General features: G+C 36.9%; 1 protein-coding gene across 4 annotated transcripts in view; it reads right to left on the bottom strand.

The window, feature by feature from the left end:
- Positions 1–18805, bottom strand: part of LOC121259519 (diphthine--ammonia ligase) — a 50490-nt gene that overhangs the window by 22508 nt on the left and 9177 nt on the right. For all 4 annotated transcript variants that reach the window (XM_041161129.1, XM_041161130.1, XM_041161131.1 and 1 more), the window contains 5 exons: positions 10998–11080; positions 10811–10883; positions 9902–10247; positions 9432–9763; positions 927–1264 (listed from right to left, as the gene is read on the bottom strand). In XM_041161129.1, the coding sequence (XP_041017063.1) occupies positions 927–1264; positions 9432–9763; positions 9902–10247; positions 10811–10883; positions 10998–11080 (1172 nt within the window). The remainder of the gene's footprint in view (positions 1–926; positions 1265–9431; positions 9764–9901; positions 10248–10810; positions 10884–10997; positions 11081–18805) is intronic.

The following is an 18805-nucleotide window of genomic DNA, read 5'->3' as shown; positions in this document are numbered from 1 at the left end:
AAATGCTGTACCAAATTGCTTTTATTTTTTTTAGTTAATGGTTAAGGAAGTGTCTTTTTAAAGAGTTTGTATTTTTTTTTCAAAAAAATGTTTAAGGGGTTTAAAAAAATGTTGGAAAAAAAAAGTTTTACACAGTCGGTAGAACTCTTGGGTGGATTTCCTCAGTAGCTCTAGCAGCTCCCTTGTCTTAAATCCTAATTATCCAAAGAGTATTGAGTAGTTACAAATAAAAAGTTGAATTATGGAAGAAAAAATAGAATAAAAGAAAACTCAAAGACAGCAAGTATCATGATGCAATGGTAATTGATACCAATTATACTTGACTGTAAAGCATTACTGATCAAGTATTCATGAAAATTTGATCCAAATCTATCTTTGTGAAGCTTTAGTTGACTCAAGGTCCTCTAAATAATTTGAGTTCTAGCTGAAGTTTCAATTTTAGATGTGCATGCACTGATTGCACCCCCCCGAAGGCCATAGAGGAAAATAGCATCAACCAAGGTAGGGGGTGTATGGATTCCCTTAAATTTCCTACGGAAGATAAACATCAAACACTTGTATGATGTGGACATTTCTAGAAACTAACTCTACCTAATATTGGAAACAAAACTTCTAGAATTCTTCCCAATACTCCACAAATCCATCCAAATTTTCATAGTATTTATAGCAATTGGAACATAGGGATTAATTTGGTTACAAGTAATGGATACACCTTGATTACTACAATAATATCCTTTTCAGTATGGAACGGGAAATATAATTGTGAATGAAAATATAGGTGTAAATGTTTATTAGCTTAACCCTACCATAGAATGTCCTACTCTTTGATAATTGTCATATGAATGCTATTTGGTAGTATCATACCCATAACCCATATGCATGCGTATGCTTTCTATCAAAATGTTAGAGCCGTATAGAATAAATACCTTTTTGGAAGATCCGGCACAAGGAGATACAGATAAATAGGATCAAGAGCTTTAGAAATGTTTTCTCTGTCTGACTGAAAGAGCCTCATTTGCTTAAGGAAAGTTTCCAGCTTGTCTTGAATTTTGCATCTCTCTGGTGATGGAACATATGCCGAACAGTAGACAACAAAGAGAATAGCAGAAGTAGATATTGAACAGTTAAAGCATTTAGCTACTGCTTCACTATTTTCTAGTGCTTGTTCCAGCTCAGCGGAGGGGCCTCCATTGCTGAGAGTCATTGTCGGAGGGTCAAGCCCCAACTGCCCAGCCATGTGAAGTATCTCCCTATGCCAAGTTGCCTGAAAATAAGTGAAGAACGTGTGCTGTATGAGTATTGTTGTAAAGTATAGAGAGAACATGAGCAAGAGGGAAAACCATTTGTTCAAGAACCCTACAGTTTATTCATTATTGTTCCACTATATATACTAAATATACAATTAATGATTATACCCTCATGAGTCATACTTATTACAATAATGCGCTCTAGCCCCCCCCCCCCCCCCCCCCCCCCCCCCCCCCCCCCCCCTCTTTCAAGTTGGTGCATATATATCATATAAACCCAGCTTGAAACAAATAAACTTTAACCGACTATGACACAAGGACTTAGTAAACACATCTGCAAGTTGATCAACAGATTTCACAAAAGGTGTAGAAATGTCACCACTTAATATCGTATCTCAAATGAAGTGATAATCAATCTCTATGTGCTTAGTCCTCTCATGGAACACATAATTAGAGGCAATATGCACTGTAGCTTGATTATCACAAAATAACTGAAGAGGAACAAGAGCTGGAAATCCAATCGCTTTAAGTGGAGCAACCATGTCAACTCACTAGTAGTGTGAGCCATCGCCCTATATTCAGCTTCTGCCCTAGAACAAGGTAGTATTGTTTGTTTCTTGCTCTTCCATGTGACCAAGTCACCTCCCACAAAGGTACAGTATCTAGTAGCAAATTTTCTATCTAAAGGAGACCCTGCCCAATCATCATTTGAGAAAGCTTCAACTCTAAGGTGTCCATTTGGCCTATATAACAATCCAAGGCCAAGGGCTTGCTTAAGGTAATGAAGGATATGGATTACAACATCCCAATGTGAGACCCCGGGTGTTTCTAGAAATTGACTCACTACACTCACTACATAAGAGATGTCAAATTTAGTGATAGTAAGATAATTCAATTTCCCAAGTCGTCGTCGATACCTACCTAGATTTTCAACCTTCATCTTTCAAGAGTATACAATTCGGATCCATAGGAGTGTCAATAGGTAGTGCACCCAACACGATAGTTTCTTCCAAAAGGTCTAGATACAAATTTTCTCTGAGTAGGCTAATACCCTTTTTAGACACGCCGACTTCAATCCCAAGAAAATATCTTAAGTTTGCCCAAATCTTCTATCTAAAATTGATCGTGCAAAAATTGTGTAATGACCAAAAAACTTCATAAGGACTAGCATCTTCAAAGAACTTTTAGAACTTAAGAGCATAATTGACCTACTTAGAAGACACCATTGTCTTAGTTAGAATTTTTGGTAGAATAAAATTTTTAGAGATCACACGGAGCCAAGTGGACCAATGGACTTGTGACACATAGCATGTATGTGTGCCAAGTCATCAATCCGAAAACCATCAAGCCATTTCTGTCCAAACCATGTGCTAGAGGATCCCACACAAAACCGAGGGTCGCCATCACATTACACACCACCTAAACTCCACATTTTTTACAACACATTGCTTTATTGCCACCACATGCACACTTGTCATCAACTTTTGTACACTTTTCATCAGAAATTGGGAAACAAAAACTGATGGGTGTTAACTACAACCAGAACCCTTATTTTGGTCGACATCTTCACCTCTCACAAAAGCTTCTTCAAGCTTTCTCTTACTTCACTCAAGCCAAACTCCAAAACCAACCATAGATAGTGAACCAATTGAGAGTAAAGCCAAGTTGGAGTTGAAGGATTCATTCTCAACACAAAAGTTTTGCACTAGTAAGTGAGGTTTTCTCTTTAACTTTCTGATTTTGGTTCATAGAATAGTTAGTAAATTTCAGAATGGGTTTCTTAGATAAACTTGTTGGAAGTATAGTCTATCTATGAAAATGTAAGTATCGGCTAAGCTTCATTAGTGTGTTTAATGCATAACTAGTGTTTATTGATTTTTTTTAATGATGATGGTTATGCAAGTAGTACATGAGATTAAGGTTGATGAAAGCTTATACTTAACAAAGAAGCTAAGATCACGTCTTGGTTTGAGCTTTTAAGTTTTAATTAGTGTTTCACATGTACAACTTTCTGATATTAGAGAAATATTGTTTAGTAATTACTAGGATATGATCTATGCTTAGAGCTTAATGAAAGTCTTAGACCACTTCAAAACTTTAGGTGTTTAATGCACATTATAAGAAATACATTAAGCTAATGCTCTCAGGTTAGTGCTTATTAGTGTGTGATGATATGTTTTGATGTCTATTACTTAAAATCTGAGTTGTATGTAGCATGTAGAAGGGTATAACTGATGATTAAATTCTGTTCTAGGTAATGAGAAGTTCTAAGTGATAGTTATATGCTTATTGAGTAGGTTGGGAATCAAAATAGCATAGTATAGTCAAGTAAAATGCACGTTAGAAATTAGAACTTGTAATTAGCATAAATTGCTCTATTTTTCTAATTAAGGATTACACATAAACGTGAATGCCGAATGTAAACCAAGAACAGTCTGTAACTTACTCTTCAATTGTACTCATTGATTTTATGAAATATAATTGTATATTAACTGTGATTACATGAAAGTCTATTTTAATTATTTAGTCATGATATGCTATAATAGAAGCGCATGCATATCTATAATTACTCTCATGTAGCATTGTTTCATAAGATAAAGTGCTAATGTTTACAAAGAAAATTCTCTAAGAAGGCATCATGACCCTAAGTTGGGATGCAAAATTATCCTAGTAGAAATCTTATCAAAAAAAATTATCCTAGTGGAACTCCTATGTCTACTCTAGAGTAGTTTCCCTTGGTTTGATTAAGAAAAATCAATGACCCCAAACAAGATAGTAACAATCTCGAAGGCAAGTGTAGGTACCTTCTCGGTGGGTGGGGCTAGATGGTACTTAATGTGATGGCCGTTTCGTGAAGCCTTGACTATTCTTGAGACAAAGTCACATCAACACACGTTACTCAATGGTTTCAACCTACCAATCCCAATTGAGTCACTCATAATAATTACAATGTCATCCACATATACAACCAACAAAATATGACTTGCATCACTGGAATGGTCAGTTTGATATCTATGCAGGCCAAATGCCAACACAGCATCAAAAACCCTTCCAAAACATGCTGGAAGGGATTGTTTCAAACCATATAGTGCCTTTTTCAACTACAAAACCTCAATACTCCCCCTGAGCAACAGACCTAGGTGGTTGCTCCATATAGACTTCTTCATGCAAGTCACCATGTAGAAATTCATTTTTAGCATCCAACTGAAATAGGGTCCATCTAAATTAGGGGCAAGAGAGATAAGCACACGAACAAAAGAGATTTTGGCAACCGGGGAGGAGGTCTCCTCATAATCAATGTCATAAGCTTGAGTGTAACTCTTAGTGACCAAGCGTGCTTTCAAACGTTTCATAGAACCATCATGATGGAATTTGACTATATACACCCATTTATAGCCAACAGAGGTGGTAGCGAAACAAGATCTCATGTCCCATTATGGTGAAGAGCATCAATTTCATCCTTCATAGTTGTCCTCCACCTCAAATTAGATTAAGCATCTTGGACTGTTTTAGAAACAAAGATCTTTAAAAGTTGAGAAATAAAACATGAGAATGAAGGAGATAACGCATGGCAAGAGACAAACTGGCTAACTGGATGTTGAGTAACACAAGGACTGAGTACCTTCTTTGAGAGCAATAGGCTGAGATCTTAAGTACTAGGGAACTTAGGATTTGAAGACAGAGACGAGGTTGGTGGAGGCATGGGAGCCAATGGCCGCAGGCAACGTGAATAAGCCTCTAAAGGAATAGTGGAAGGTGCCAGGGAAGAGTGGGTGAGGTTGAGGAGTGAAGGGTAAGAGTAGGTAATGATAGAAGATCACACCCACCAATCAAAAATATGTCTGAGAAATAGGGTATGGACTCAAAGAATGTGACATCACCACTAGTGAAGTAGCGTCTCAGAACGGGACAGTAGCAGCAATATCCTTTTGGGTCCGGGAATAACCAACAAAAATACATTTAGTAGAACGTGGATCAAGCTTATCAAAACCTGGGCCAAGGTTTTGAACATAACGAACAGAGAAACACTACTCCCACCGAAATTTTCCACCGAATTGTGTTTTTAATTTTTTTTTTATTGTTTTCCTTTTACTTAATGATTAAGGAAATATTTTTTTAATAATTTTGTAAATTTTATTTTTTTAAAAAAAAATTAAAGTGGTTAAAAAATATATTTAAATAAAAAAAAATTTACACTATTCGGTACCGAATTTTCAGTAGTAGCAACACCGCTCTAACGAACATACCTATAGATTTTTGGAGGAAGGGAAAATGAAGGAGATCGAAGGAACAAAATGGATAAAGGAGAGGCACCATCGAGGACTGATGAAGGCATGCAGTTAATAAGATGACAAGCAGTAAGGACGTCATCACTCCAAAAAAGTTTAGGAACATGCATGTGAAGTAAAAGTGCTCGGATTACACCTAACAAATGACGATTTTTGCGTTCAACTACATCGTTTTGTTAAGGAGTATAAGAACATGAGGTTTAATGAACAATTCCTTTATTACTTAAGTAGCAAAGGAATTAGATTGATATTCTTTAGCATTTTCAAAACGCAAATCTTGAATTTTCAGTCCAAATTGGGTTTTAATTTATTTCCGAAAGATTTGGAATATGGAAAAAAGTTCAGATCGTGCCTTCATCAGAAACAACCATGTCATACTAGAATAATCATCCAAAAATGTAACAAAATACTGAAATTTGTTTGATTCAATATTGATTGGTCCCCATACATCAAAGTGAATTACTTCAAAGGACTCGAAGCTCAATTATCAACTCGAGGTACAAAAGACACATGATGATGTTTGCTAAGTTGACACGCTTCAAAAGGAAAGGAAGATAAAGATACATTTTCAAGATTTCTAATCTGACGTTTCAAAAGGGAAATGGAAGGGTGATCAAGGTGACAATGTCATTCAAAAGCAAATGATGATGAGGATGTGAGACCTTGAGTGGGCGAATGCTTGAAATCAAGATAATACAGGCCACTAGCTTCATGCCCCATGCCAATCTTCTTCTTTGTCTTGAGATCCTGAAAGATTCACAAAGAAGGCTAAAAACTCACTGAACATTGGAGATTTTGAGTCATCTTACCAATGGACAACAAACTAAAGGGAAAGCCAGAAGCATATAGAACAAATGACAAAGATATAGAGTTAGTGAGCTTAGTTGATCCAATGTCTGTAACTTAGAGAGAGAACCATTAGCAAGAGTAACACTCTTTGGAGATTTCACAGTATCTAAAATAGATAAGGAATAAGACAAACCGGTCATATGTTTGTTAGCGCCCAAATCGATGATCCATGAAACTTGAGTGGATGAGAGAAGACATGCGGATGTTGTACCTGATCGAGCAAGAGTAGCTGTGGAAGATGACGGAGCCTGTGTGCAAGACAAAAGTTGAGCATACTCATCTCTCGATATGGTGACAATATTGGAATCTAGAGGCGGGTAGGAGCTAGCTGATGGTGAGGTAGTATCTTGACAAATGGCAGATTCACGACCTTGAGTGCGACCACCCTTGGTGTCACATCCCCTATGTCCACTTCTACCACCACAACCTCCACGCCTGATAGGACCAACATTGTGATTCCCATAAGAGATAACCAAAGCAGATCTCTCACTACTTTAATCAGAAAACAACTGAGACCCATGTCCAGACAATGTGGCACATTGAAGCCGAGAGCACACATCTAGAAATGAGGGAATCTGTGGACTAGCCAAGATTTGGGAACGAACAGACTCATATTCTGGCTTCAAGCCAACAAGGAACCAAACAACATTGAAGTATTCACGTTGTTGTTGCATACGTGAAACATCAGAAGTAATAGGTTGATATATTTTAAGCTCTTCACATATACTCATCACCTGAGAATAATACTCTTCAAGACCCAAAGTACATTGTTCCAACCCAAAGAACTGCTTACACAACTCATAAATGCGGGCCATATTCCCAAAACCTGAATACATTTGCTTGAGAGATGCCCCCACACTTCTCGCGCAGTGTCAAGATGCATCAAACTAGACCAAATATTAGGCTAAATGCTAGACAACATCAAGGACATGATTTGAGCACAATCTTGTCCCCATTGAGCAAATGTAGGACTAGTTGAGTCGGATTTTGTATCAACCAAGTGGCTACGAAGACCCTTGCCCTTAAAAAATTCTTCCCATTCAATTTTACCGAAGTCATAGGCACATTAAAGCTTGATGTAAGAAACAATGACTCAAATCTAGAAGACATGGAGGCTGAAAAATACCACACAATCCAAACCAAAGAAACCAATACAAGATGTGAAATATGGATGAAAAACCAAAGAACCCAATTTGAAAAATATAAACCGAGCTGAAGTCGTGTAAAATATGCCGAAACTACACGAGAAACAGACCTGAATGTCCGAATTTCAGCTTGTACTAGTTGATTAACAGCAAATATCAGTGAAAATAGCTGAATTTCGGCCTGTACCGGTATGTATCAACCCCGAATCGGGATGCATCAGCTCTGAACCAGTCTCTGTATTGGCTCCAAATCGGTCTGTATCTGTTAGAACTGGTATGTATCAGCCGGAATCGGCCCCAAACCGGTATGTATCGGGTTGGAACCGGTATGAGGTCGATATCAGGTCCGAACAGTGTTTGTACCAATTCCGGCTTGAAACTGGGTTGAAAATCGGATTAGCTTATTGTAACAAGAATACGTGGGTTGTGGATTACCTTATTCTCGTTACCAAGCAGGTGCTATTCAAGATAGGAGCAAAAACTTAATATGGGTTAAGGACATCCTCACCCCAAGGCCGAATAGCTAAGCTCTGCAACCAAATACTTCCTCAGCTTCGACAAGTGGCCCTACCAGTGGCCTCCAATGACAGGAAAGTCATCGGAAGGTACAGATGATGACAGTGAGCTCAAATCCAACAGCCACTACCGGATAAGATGCCAGAAAACCCCAAAAACAACGTAAAACCAGGTGTTGTGCTGGAAAAATCTTTTCCACTCACACCCAGCAGCACCACTGCACCACCGCACCATCGACCACCATAGAAAGGGTTGGTGACCACAACTGGCCCCTACCAACTGACAACTGACGGCATTACTGCCGTCAAACAAACATCACCAAGTCAATTTTCTTCCCTTTTTTTTTAATGTATGCAGACACAGGTGAAATCAAATGGACTAGGCACGCTCTGATACCATGGAGGGAAAACCATTTGTTCAAAAACCCTACATTTTATTCATTACTATTCCACTATATAGAAAAACATATAATTGACGAGTATACCCTCATTAGTTATACTTATTACAGTAATACCCTCTAACAAGTATCATGTCAAGGTGGTAACAAGAAACACATGACATTATTTTAATACATATTCCAGGATTTACCGACTTTTGTTCAAATACTAGCACCAAACCATCAAAATCAAGTATAGCCAAAATCAACCTTGCTGTCGCCTCCTAAAAATCTACCTCTTGGCATCAAATAAATAATTGTTTTTAACTTTTAACGCACTGTTGGGGAAACCCAGCTGGATGAATTTGAGACAATATAAACTGATGTACTAGTTTGGCTTTTCCATCTACTAGCTTTTGCTTTTTCGGTTGGATACTTAACATAATGTTAGAACCCAGTCTGTTTAACCTGGCCAAAACCATTTATCACAACTCTTTATGCTTGAATGTCGACTCAGAATAGTCCTAGATTCTCGAACTACAACAATTTTGTCTTGTTTTCCCGCTTTCCTAGTCAGGTGCTTCTCTTGTACACACCCTGTGTGGGTTGCACCCACCCGCATTTCTGATTGAATCAATTTACTTATTTTAAAAAAAAAAAAAAAAAAAAAAAAAAAAAAAAAAAAAAAAAAACCCTGTTGCATCAAACACCAGAAAAAATCTTACATAAAAAGAAAAACAAAGGAAACCCAAAATAAGATCTAGTGGTCCAAAACTCATTGGAGACATTAAAAAATTACAAAAATATTTCTGACCCTAAAATTAAATAATCAGACTAAAATAAAGCTATCTCCTTGTTGCCTGCATCAATCCCTTATGAAAAGAAAATATTCCCAAAAAGAATTTTGAAGGAACACACTGGCAAACAAAACCTGGCATACTTGAGATGATTGCAATTGTTTATCTGATAATAATTAATTGGAGAAAAATAATACTGCTTGATAATTTACCTGGCTATATGGTCCAATGCAACTAGGCGCCCAGCAGGAAATACTTTGAACATGCAAAACTCTTTTACTCTGGTCATTTGCAACCAAAACTTCAACGTAAGCACTTCCTAAACCCACTTGTGACAATGGTAGTTCAATGGTGCTTCGGGATGGAACACCAAAAGGGCACTTCTCCTGTGTTATATATCTCACATATGTCTCATTTGCTATGGTAAACTTGTTCATGTCAGCAATATATAGATGAACATAGAGGACATTCTCCCAATTAAAACCACATCCCACAAGCTCTAGTTCAATCTTCTTTAAAACAACCTCCAAATCTTGTTGCAAACCTACAAATCAAAATTAACACAAAACAGTTAACATAGTAAGAGTATAAATTGAAATAAGAGCAAAGGATGCAATTTTTTAAAAGGAAGGAAAACAATTGCAGAGAATTACTGCAAAATTACCATTCCTCTATTGTCTACCTGCTGAAGTATGGCACGAATCTTGCAACCAGCAACAAATGGAAAATGTACTATAACTTTTTGTTCTTGAAATGCGAAGTCTATGTTCTGCAACTCCATCTAACTTGGTGACTTCTGCAGCAGATTGGCATATGGCTTCACTGCTTTGAAGAAAATCACCTTGCACTTCATATACAAAACCCACTTTCTCCGGACAAATCTCAGAGGTTTTGTCAATGCCACTTAAAGAATTGGACTCTTCCTTATTTTCTAGATGAAAGGCCAAGGGATGAAGAATTCCGACTGGGGCTATGGCCTCAGAAGAGTCCATTATAACATCAAATTCATCGAGTACAATTCGGGCTTTCTGTAAATTCATAATGATATACGTTTGTGATAAATAGGGCTAATAACAATAACATATAAAGAAAAACATAAAATATTATAAGTGACCTAAACCTTGACTAACAATATTTTTTTTTTTTTATAAGTAAGAAGAAATTTGATTGATATAAAGATAGGCATATCCCAGTTACACCGGAAGTATACATGTGAGTACACCAAATTAAGACCTAGAAACTGTTACAAGAAAATCATGGAAGCTGAGACCATTTAAATCTAAAGCAATGATCCACATAAACAAAGTCTTCCAGAACCTTGACTAACAATATTAAAAGAAGAAAATATCAAAACTAGCAGTAAGCACAGATCCCTTAGAAAATCTGAGATCATGAGCCCGTAAGAGTCATAAATTCCAATGAATGAAGAAGACTAACGTAATAAAATTACATATGATTGCAGAACCACAACTTATTCATGACTTACTGTATGCCTTGTGATGAACAGTGGGAAAAGGGGAGGTGTCAAAAGTAACATGGGCAGAACTAAATCGAAATTATTAAACTAAAATGTGTCAGGGAGTCAACTTACAAGAAAGAGGGGGCAGTCAAGTGTCAATGTCTCATATTCCCCTCCTTCGCCGCATACATTAATCCCATACAACCTGTGTAGTAACATCAGAATGAACAAAGCATTTATACTTCTGCTCATAAATTTAATAAAAGCTTTACCAATAAAAAACGTTGAACAAGAAACAGAAAAAAAGGACTCGACATACTCTTTCAATCTATGCAGATAAGACTTCAAGAAACCTATATCTTTGCCCAAATGCTTTCTAGGGTCCAACCCCATCGCTGCAACCTATGAAATTGAAAGTGTGTTGAACTCTGATCTACAAGCCAACCATATGAATATAAAAAGGTGTTTCTCTTAATATGCAGTAAGAAAATAGCATATGATGACAAATGATTGTTACTAATTCTTTTTTATGGTAAATGTAAATTTAATAGATAACAACAATAGGATTTTTACTAATTCTGAATCTAATACTACATAAAGAAATCTAACATACATTCACAGTACCAATTGAGAAAAGCTAGACCATATTTATATTATACAGAGTAGTTGATAGCATCACTATAGTAGTTCAAAGCATAGTAAGAAACACAATCACTACATCATAAATGTGAGAGAGGCTAGAATCCATTAAAACATGAACAAGCTTCTTTAAGTGTTTTAAAGAGAGAAAACAGATCTATACTTAAGAGTTTTTTTTAATAATTAATAAGAATTTTATTATCACGAATAGGCATAACCCAAGTACACAGGAAGTATACAAAGGACTATACTTAGTGTTGGAAGGGATAATACAATAAAATATTGCCAAGTTGTGATGAGAAGTTTGTTGAGTTCTTGAAGCCAAGTCGATAAGTAGATATGATCATTCCATTACTGTTTCAACAATTTTTAATATTTTTTTATGACAAGGAATCCCGGAGACATGTCTTTTACCAGGTTAAACCCCGGACTTGTGTAACGCGTCCCCATAACGCAACATGCATTTTTCTTCGGAAGCCCCTTTTTATGTACCTTAGATGATACGTTCCATTCACGAGTTCATTGAAATGTTTATGTTGCATGCAATGGATATGTTTGTGACATGAATATGCCTATGTTATGAAAAGTAGTGAGAAAGGAAAGAAAGATGACACATGAATGCCGGAAAACTTTTTAAAATATTTAGTCGTATTATATGATGCACAATGGTACCAAAGGAAAAAGAAAGGGTAGCAGCCATCATGTATGGTTCATAGGGATTGGTTCCTTCAGTGCAAAATTGTTTACTGAGTGATGTCCAAATTTAAGCCTAACTCTACTCATAGGTCACAAACAGTGTTGGTGAAAGCACTAGATGCACTTAAGCACAAACACCGTCTAGAGCCTAGGCACAAAGTGCAAAGCACAAGTGTGCGTCTTTTTTTTTTTATGATTAATAAGAATTTTATTACCACGAATAGGCACAGCCCAAGTACACAGGAAGTATACAAATGAAATACCTACTACACTCTAGAAAGCAAGAAAACTAAAACAGAAACAGATTCAATACATTTTCATCATTCCTTACAAAGATATTAGCCCACAAACTCAAAGTAGAAAAGAAAAAATTTCGAAGATCTACAAAAGAACGCTTTGTCTTCAAAACATCTCTCATCCTTTCCAGCCATAAACACCACATTAAACACAAAGGAATCATTCTCCATCTGGCAGCAACACCTTTCCTTGCCTCAAAACAATGCCAACATGCAAGAAGATCCACAGCTTCCTTAGGCATCACCCAATATAAATCTCTCCAACCAATAACCTCATTCCACAAAGACTTTGCCACCTCACAATGTAAAAAAAGATGATTTACAGATTCACCATCCTTCTTGCACATGACACACCAATCAGCTATACACAAACCACGTTTTCTAAGGTTATCTGTAGTCAAAACTTTCCCTAGAGCAACCACCCAACTGAAGAACGCCACCTTAGTAGGTACCTTCACCCTCCAAATGCTTTCCAGGCAAATACACAGCCAGAATGACAATTAAGCACCTTATAAAAAGAACTGACTAAAAACCTGAAATTTCCAGCATGGTCCCACAATAGCTTGTCCTCTCTTCCCTGCATCACTTTTGAATTATAAATTCTTCCCAAAAAATCTGAAACAACATTCACTTCCCAGTCATTTGCATCTCTAATAAAGTCAGCATTCTATAGAATATTATTATCCGTACATTGAAGATAATCTGCCACAGCAATATTTTGATCCCTTGCAATCCTATAAAGAGACGGAAAATCTGATTTAAGAGTTGATTCCCCACACTAAATGTCATGCCAAAAGAGAATCATCTTCCCTTCCCCCACCTTAAATTTAATATGTTTAGAAAACTCTGCCCAACCTTTCCTAATAAACTTCCACAAACTCAACCCATATCCTCCTCTAACTTCCTTAGAACACCAATAGCCCACCCACTCCCATATTTAACAGCAACAACATTCTTCCATAAAGCATCTCTCTCTTCATGATATCTTCAAAGCCATTTCCCAAGGAGTGCTTTATTAAGCAACCTCAAATTTCTCACCCCCAATCCTCCACAAGAAACTGGTTGACAAACCTTGTTCAAACTAACCAAATGAAACTTCTTTTCCTCTCCTATTCCTCCCCATAAGAAATTACGATAAATTTTCTCAATTCTTCTAGTAACCCCAGCCGGCAAAGGGAAAAGTGAAAGAAAATACATAGGAATATTAGACAACGTACTCTTTATCAAAGTAATTCTTCCCCTTTTAGACAAATATAACTTTTTCCATCAAACCAACCTTCTGTCAATCTTCTCGATCACCCATCCCATATCAAAACAGATTTGTGAGAAGCAACCAAGGGAAGACCAAGATACTTCAGCGGCAGTGAAGAAATCTTAACACTCCAAAATATTAGCCAAATCTGAAATATTGCCTACGGCACCCACAGGTACAATTTCAGACTTGTTTAAGTTAATTCTAAGACCTGAGACAGCATCAAAAAATAACAACAATGCTCTCAAAGAACAAATATGTTCTTGGTTGGGCTCACTGAAAATCAAAGTGTCATCGGCAAAAAGAAGATGAGATAGTTTAATGCTATCCCGTTCTTCATTTCCCACCTCAAAACCCGACAAGTGCCTTCCTTCTACCGCCGCTTCCAACATTCTACTCAACGCATCCATGACAAGGACAAAAAGAAAAAGGAGATAGCAAATCTCCTTGTCTCAAACCATGTGAACTATTAAAAAACTCAACCGGAGTGCCATTCACCAAAATAGAAAAATCTTGACGTCAAAATGCAATGTTTGATCCACATACACCATTTCTCTCCAAAACCATATCTCCCAAGCAAATACAAGAGAAAATCCTAACTAACATGGTCATATGCTTTTTCCATGTCCAATTTAATCAAAATTCCAGATTCATTTGATTTAATTATGTTGTCCACATACTCATTAGCAACTAAAACCGAGTCAAGAATTTGCCTCCCTCTTACGAAAGCATTTTGAGATTTCAATATAATATTATCCAACACCACACTCAAACGATTAGCTAACACCTTAGAGATTATCTTGTATACCCCATTAACCAAACTAATAGGCCGAAAAACCCGCATCTCCACAGCCCCTACCTTATTGGGAATAAGTGCTATAAATGTAGCATTGAAACTCTTCTCAAATTTCATAAATGTATAAAATTCAAGAAAAACCTTCATAATATCATCCCGCACTATATCCCAACAAGATTGAAACAAAACCATTGAGAAACCATCCGGACCCGGAGCCTTATCCCTTGCCATTCCTCTAACCACATCAAGAACTTCATCCTCATAAAAAACTTTCTCCAACCATTCTGCACTTGCCTGATCAATGGAGTCAAAAAATAGTCCATCAAGCTTTGGCCTCCATGAGTATTCTTCGGTAAACAACTTCTCGTAGATATTGACAATGTGATCCTTAATGACCTCTTGATCTGAAATGATGTTATCACCATCATGAAGAACCTCAATAGCATTTTTTCTTCAATGAATGATTTTGTTCACTTATCACCTTCCTTCAGCCAAAGGACCTGGGATTTCTGTCTCCAAGAGATTTCTTCTATTAAAGTGATCTTCTCTAATTCATCCACCACCACCTTTTTTTCTCTCCAATTCCTCGCCGGATATGTCCCCCAAAAGCTCCTTTTCCTCCAAACTCTACAACTGCTGCATCAAAAGTTTCCTTTTATTTTCCGTGTTCCCAAACTCCTCAACATTCCACTTCTTCAAATCTGTTTTTAATGCTTTAAGTTTACCAGCCAAAACAAAGCTTGGAGTACCAGAAAAAGAATACGAAGACCACCACGACCTCACCCCATCCACAAAAGCCTCAGCCTCCAACCACATATTTTCAAATTTAAAATGCATTAGCTCTCTAAGGCCCCATTTGGATACAAGAAGTGTTTCATCTCATCTCATTATTATAACTTTCCCAAATTCTCACACCAAATATAATAAAAAATACAATTTTTTCAAATCCCAAAATAATAATAATATTAAAAATAATATTGTAACAATATTTTATTCAACTTTCATCTCATCTTAATTCATTATCCAAAAAGCACCTAAAAGTGCCCCCACTCTCCAGCATAATAGGATAATGGTCAGAACACATTCTAGGTAACCTTTTCTGCCTCAAATCAGGAAAACGAACCCAAAATCTGTCCAGCCTCCATCCCCTTCCATTTGACCAGGTAAAATCCCCACCAACCATCGGTAGATTGATCAAACCATGCTAAAAAATTAGATCTGAAAAAACATTCATAGCATGAGAAATAATTATCCCCCACTCGCTCGTTAGGGAATCGTGTAATGTTGAAATCCCCTCCAAAACACCAAGGAACATCCCAACAACAGCAAACACCTGCCATTTCATTCCATAAAATACTCCTACTATTATCCATGTTCTTTTTTTTTATAAGTAAAAATATTATATATATAAATCAATAGGAGTAACCAAATATATTGGATGTATACAAGAAAACACCTAACCCATACAAGAGAGCCCCTAATGACCCAAAAGCTATTATCCATGTTAGGACCATAAATCCTCGCAAAAGCCCATTCAAATCCATCATCCACACTTTTGAAATGGCAAGCAACCATAGACTCTCCCACATAACGATCTACCTCATATCCCACATAACAATAATACCACCCGAAGCCCCTTTCGAAACTAATTCAATCCATCCCACACATTGACAGCTCCATAAACTGTTCACAATTGTTTGATTCATCAACTTCAGCTTGGTTTCCTGGAACAAATAACATCAGCACTCCACTTTTGAATCATATTCTTTACCCGAAGACGTTTTCTATAGTCGTTCAGCCTAGGGGTGGCAATATGTGACATGACCCGTTAACCCAACACGAACACGAAACGATAAAAGAGGTTAGGGTTTAGTGTTAACGGGTTCGGGTCAAAACGGGTTGACCCGTTAAGACACGATTGCTTAACGGGTCACTAATGGGTCAACCCTGATATGACCCGTTAAGAAAATGAAATTTACATTTATACCCTTAAGACCTAAAACTCAAAAAACCCTAACTCTAACCCTTCTAACCACGCCCCCCCCCTCCAGTTTCACTTTTCAGAAAAATTTCACTTCCTCCTCCTAAGTCTGAGCCGCGAACCCACGTCGCCCCCCCTCCACTCCTCCAGTTCTCTTGACGGTGATGCCACCCCCCTCCAATTCTCTTCACGGTGACGCCAAGTCGCCCACGCACACTTAGAGCCACGGATTCACACTGCCCACTGCCAGCGCCCCGTCGCCCACTGTAAGTCAAGATTAGCTTGATCCTTTTGAAACAGAAACTCTACCTTTACCATAACATAAAGCTGGAACATATATAAAAACAGAAACTCCGTTAATAAAGCTGGAACAACCGACATTAGCTCGATCCTTTTGATTTCATGATGCCTGAACTCAATTAAAATGTGCCGATGAGGATCTCATGAAATCAAATAGTAGGTGGAGACGTGTACTCTAGGCATCTCCATAAACGTGTACTCTAGGCGTCTCCATAGAAATCAAATTGTTTTTATGCTTGTGTTACTAAATGAAGACAATGACCTATATTTAATTTATTGGAAGATTGTCTAAGGGTACGTTTGATTACTAAACACCTCTCAACTCATCTCAACTCATCATTACAATTTTTTCAAATTCCAACACAAAATATAATAAACAATTCAACTTTTTCAAATCCCAAAATAATAATAATATTAAAAAATAATATTCTAACAATATTTTATCATTTTAACTCAACTCACTTCAACATCCAAACGCAACCTAAACAATCTATTCCCCAACCCACTTGCCATCGAATTGGATAGGTATTTGAAGTAATCTAACCTATTATTCATGATTTGGAATTTGTAATTATTTTCTTAGATACATAGAATAAGGCACCAATTCAGTCAGATCCAATATCTAAGTGTCACAAAACAAAGCTAGAATACACATCAGCAGTCATCAAGATTAGAATTAGAATATTCCTGCAAAATAAGATGGACTGTGATATCTTCACTAGTAATCTCTTGCTATTCTCTTTTACTAATGAAGTTTCTAAACCACATCTCTTTTTTTTTCTCAAAAGAAAGATGTTTCAGGCTGCCATGACAACAACAATCCAAATCCGCCTACATCATTTTACTTGCATTAATTGAAGTTTTTCTTTCATTTTACTCCTCTCTAATATCTTTTGCCCAAAACCATGGCTACTTAAGATTCATGAACGAATCTGAATGCACAAGCAATTTCTCGGGGAAAAAGGCATTAATTCTCTGCAGCCAAACATCGTCTCAATTAGCATCACAAATATAATACTGTTTGCATTTGTTCTTGTTGTTTGTTGTCAGATAAGTTCGGCAGCAGGTGAAAATGACGATTTGATTATTTGGACCCGTTTGATTCAAAAAGTTTTCAAAATGAGGAATCTAAAGCAAAACAAAGGAAACGGTCAAACGTGTGGACTTTTTTTGAAATGGTTCCTAATTCTAAGATCAACGATGGCAAGCCACGAGCCAAGTGCAATATGTGTGGAATTACTTACATGGCAGCGAGCAAATATGGAACCAGAAATATGAAGCGTCACATTGACACATGCCCTAGGAGAAGTTCACGATATATTGATCAGATGATGTTATCACAAAATAGTGAAAATATTTCGGCAAGCACTCCTAAATTTGATACTGAACAATATCGAGAGAGTTTGGTAACTGCTATTGTGAAGCATGAACTACCTTTTCGGTTTGTTGAATATTCGGGACTGAGATCTTTATTACAATATTTGCGTCCAGATGTTCCAATTATTTCTAGGAATACTGCCAAGGCTGATTTGATTAAGATGAATAACCGAGAAAAAAAAAAGGATTAAATACATGTTAAATGATTCTCCAACATCTAACTTGTGGACTTCAATAACCATTGATGGTTATATGTGCATTACAGCACATTTCCTGGATAAGAAATGGGTTCTGCAGAAAATGATTTTGAACTTTTCTTTCATGCCACAACCACATAATGGCATATCTTTGTCTAAAAAAATTTATAATTTGCTATGTGAGTGGGGAATTCAACACAAGATTTTTGCATTGACTTTAGACAATGCTTCTTCTAATGATAAAGTTGTTAAGAACTCAATTGAACATTAAGAAAGCTCTTGTTTGTGATTGTGAGTTCTTTCATCTTAGTTGTTGTGCTCATAATTTGAATCCGGTAGTACAAGATGGGTTAAAAGAGATTGATTTTGCTATCCAAAACGTTCGTGAAAGTATCAAGTATGTCAAAGGACCACAAATAAGGAAAGTAAAATTTTTAGATTCAACAAAATCAAATGTCTTTGGATAACAAGAAAGTATTGAGACAGGATGTCCCCACTAGATGGAATACTACTTTTCTTATACTTGAGAGTGCTCTTTTCTATTGTCGTGCCTTTAGTCATTTGGAGTTGACTGATTCCAATTTTAAGCATTG

This window comes from Juglans microcarpa x Juglans regia, chromosome 4D, assembly GCF_004785595.1.
Source record: "Juglans microcarpa x Juglans regia isolate MS1-56 chromosome 4D, Jm3101_v1.0, whole genome shotgun sequence".
Taxonomy (NCBI): Eukaryota; Viridiplantae; Streptophyta; class Magnoliopsida; order Fagales; family Juglandaceae; genus Juglans; species Juglans microcarpa x Juglans regia.
This window is presented reverse-complemented; position numbering and strand designations above follow the sequence as displayed.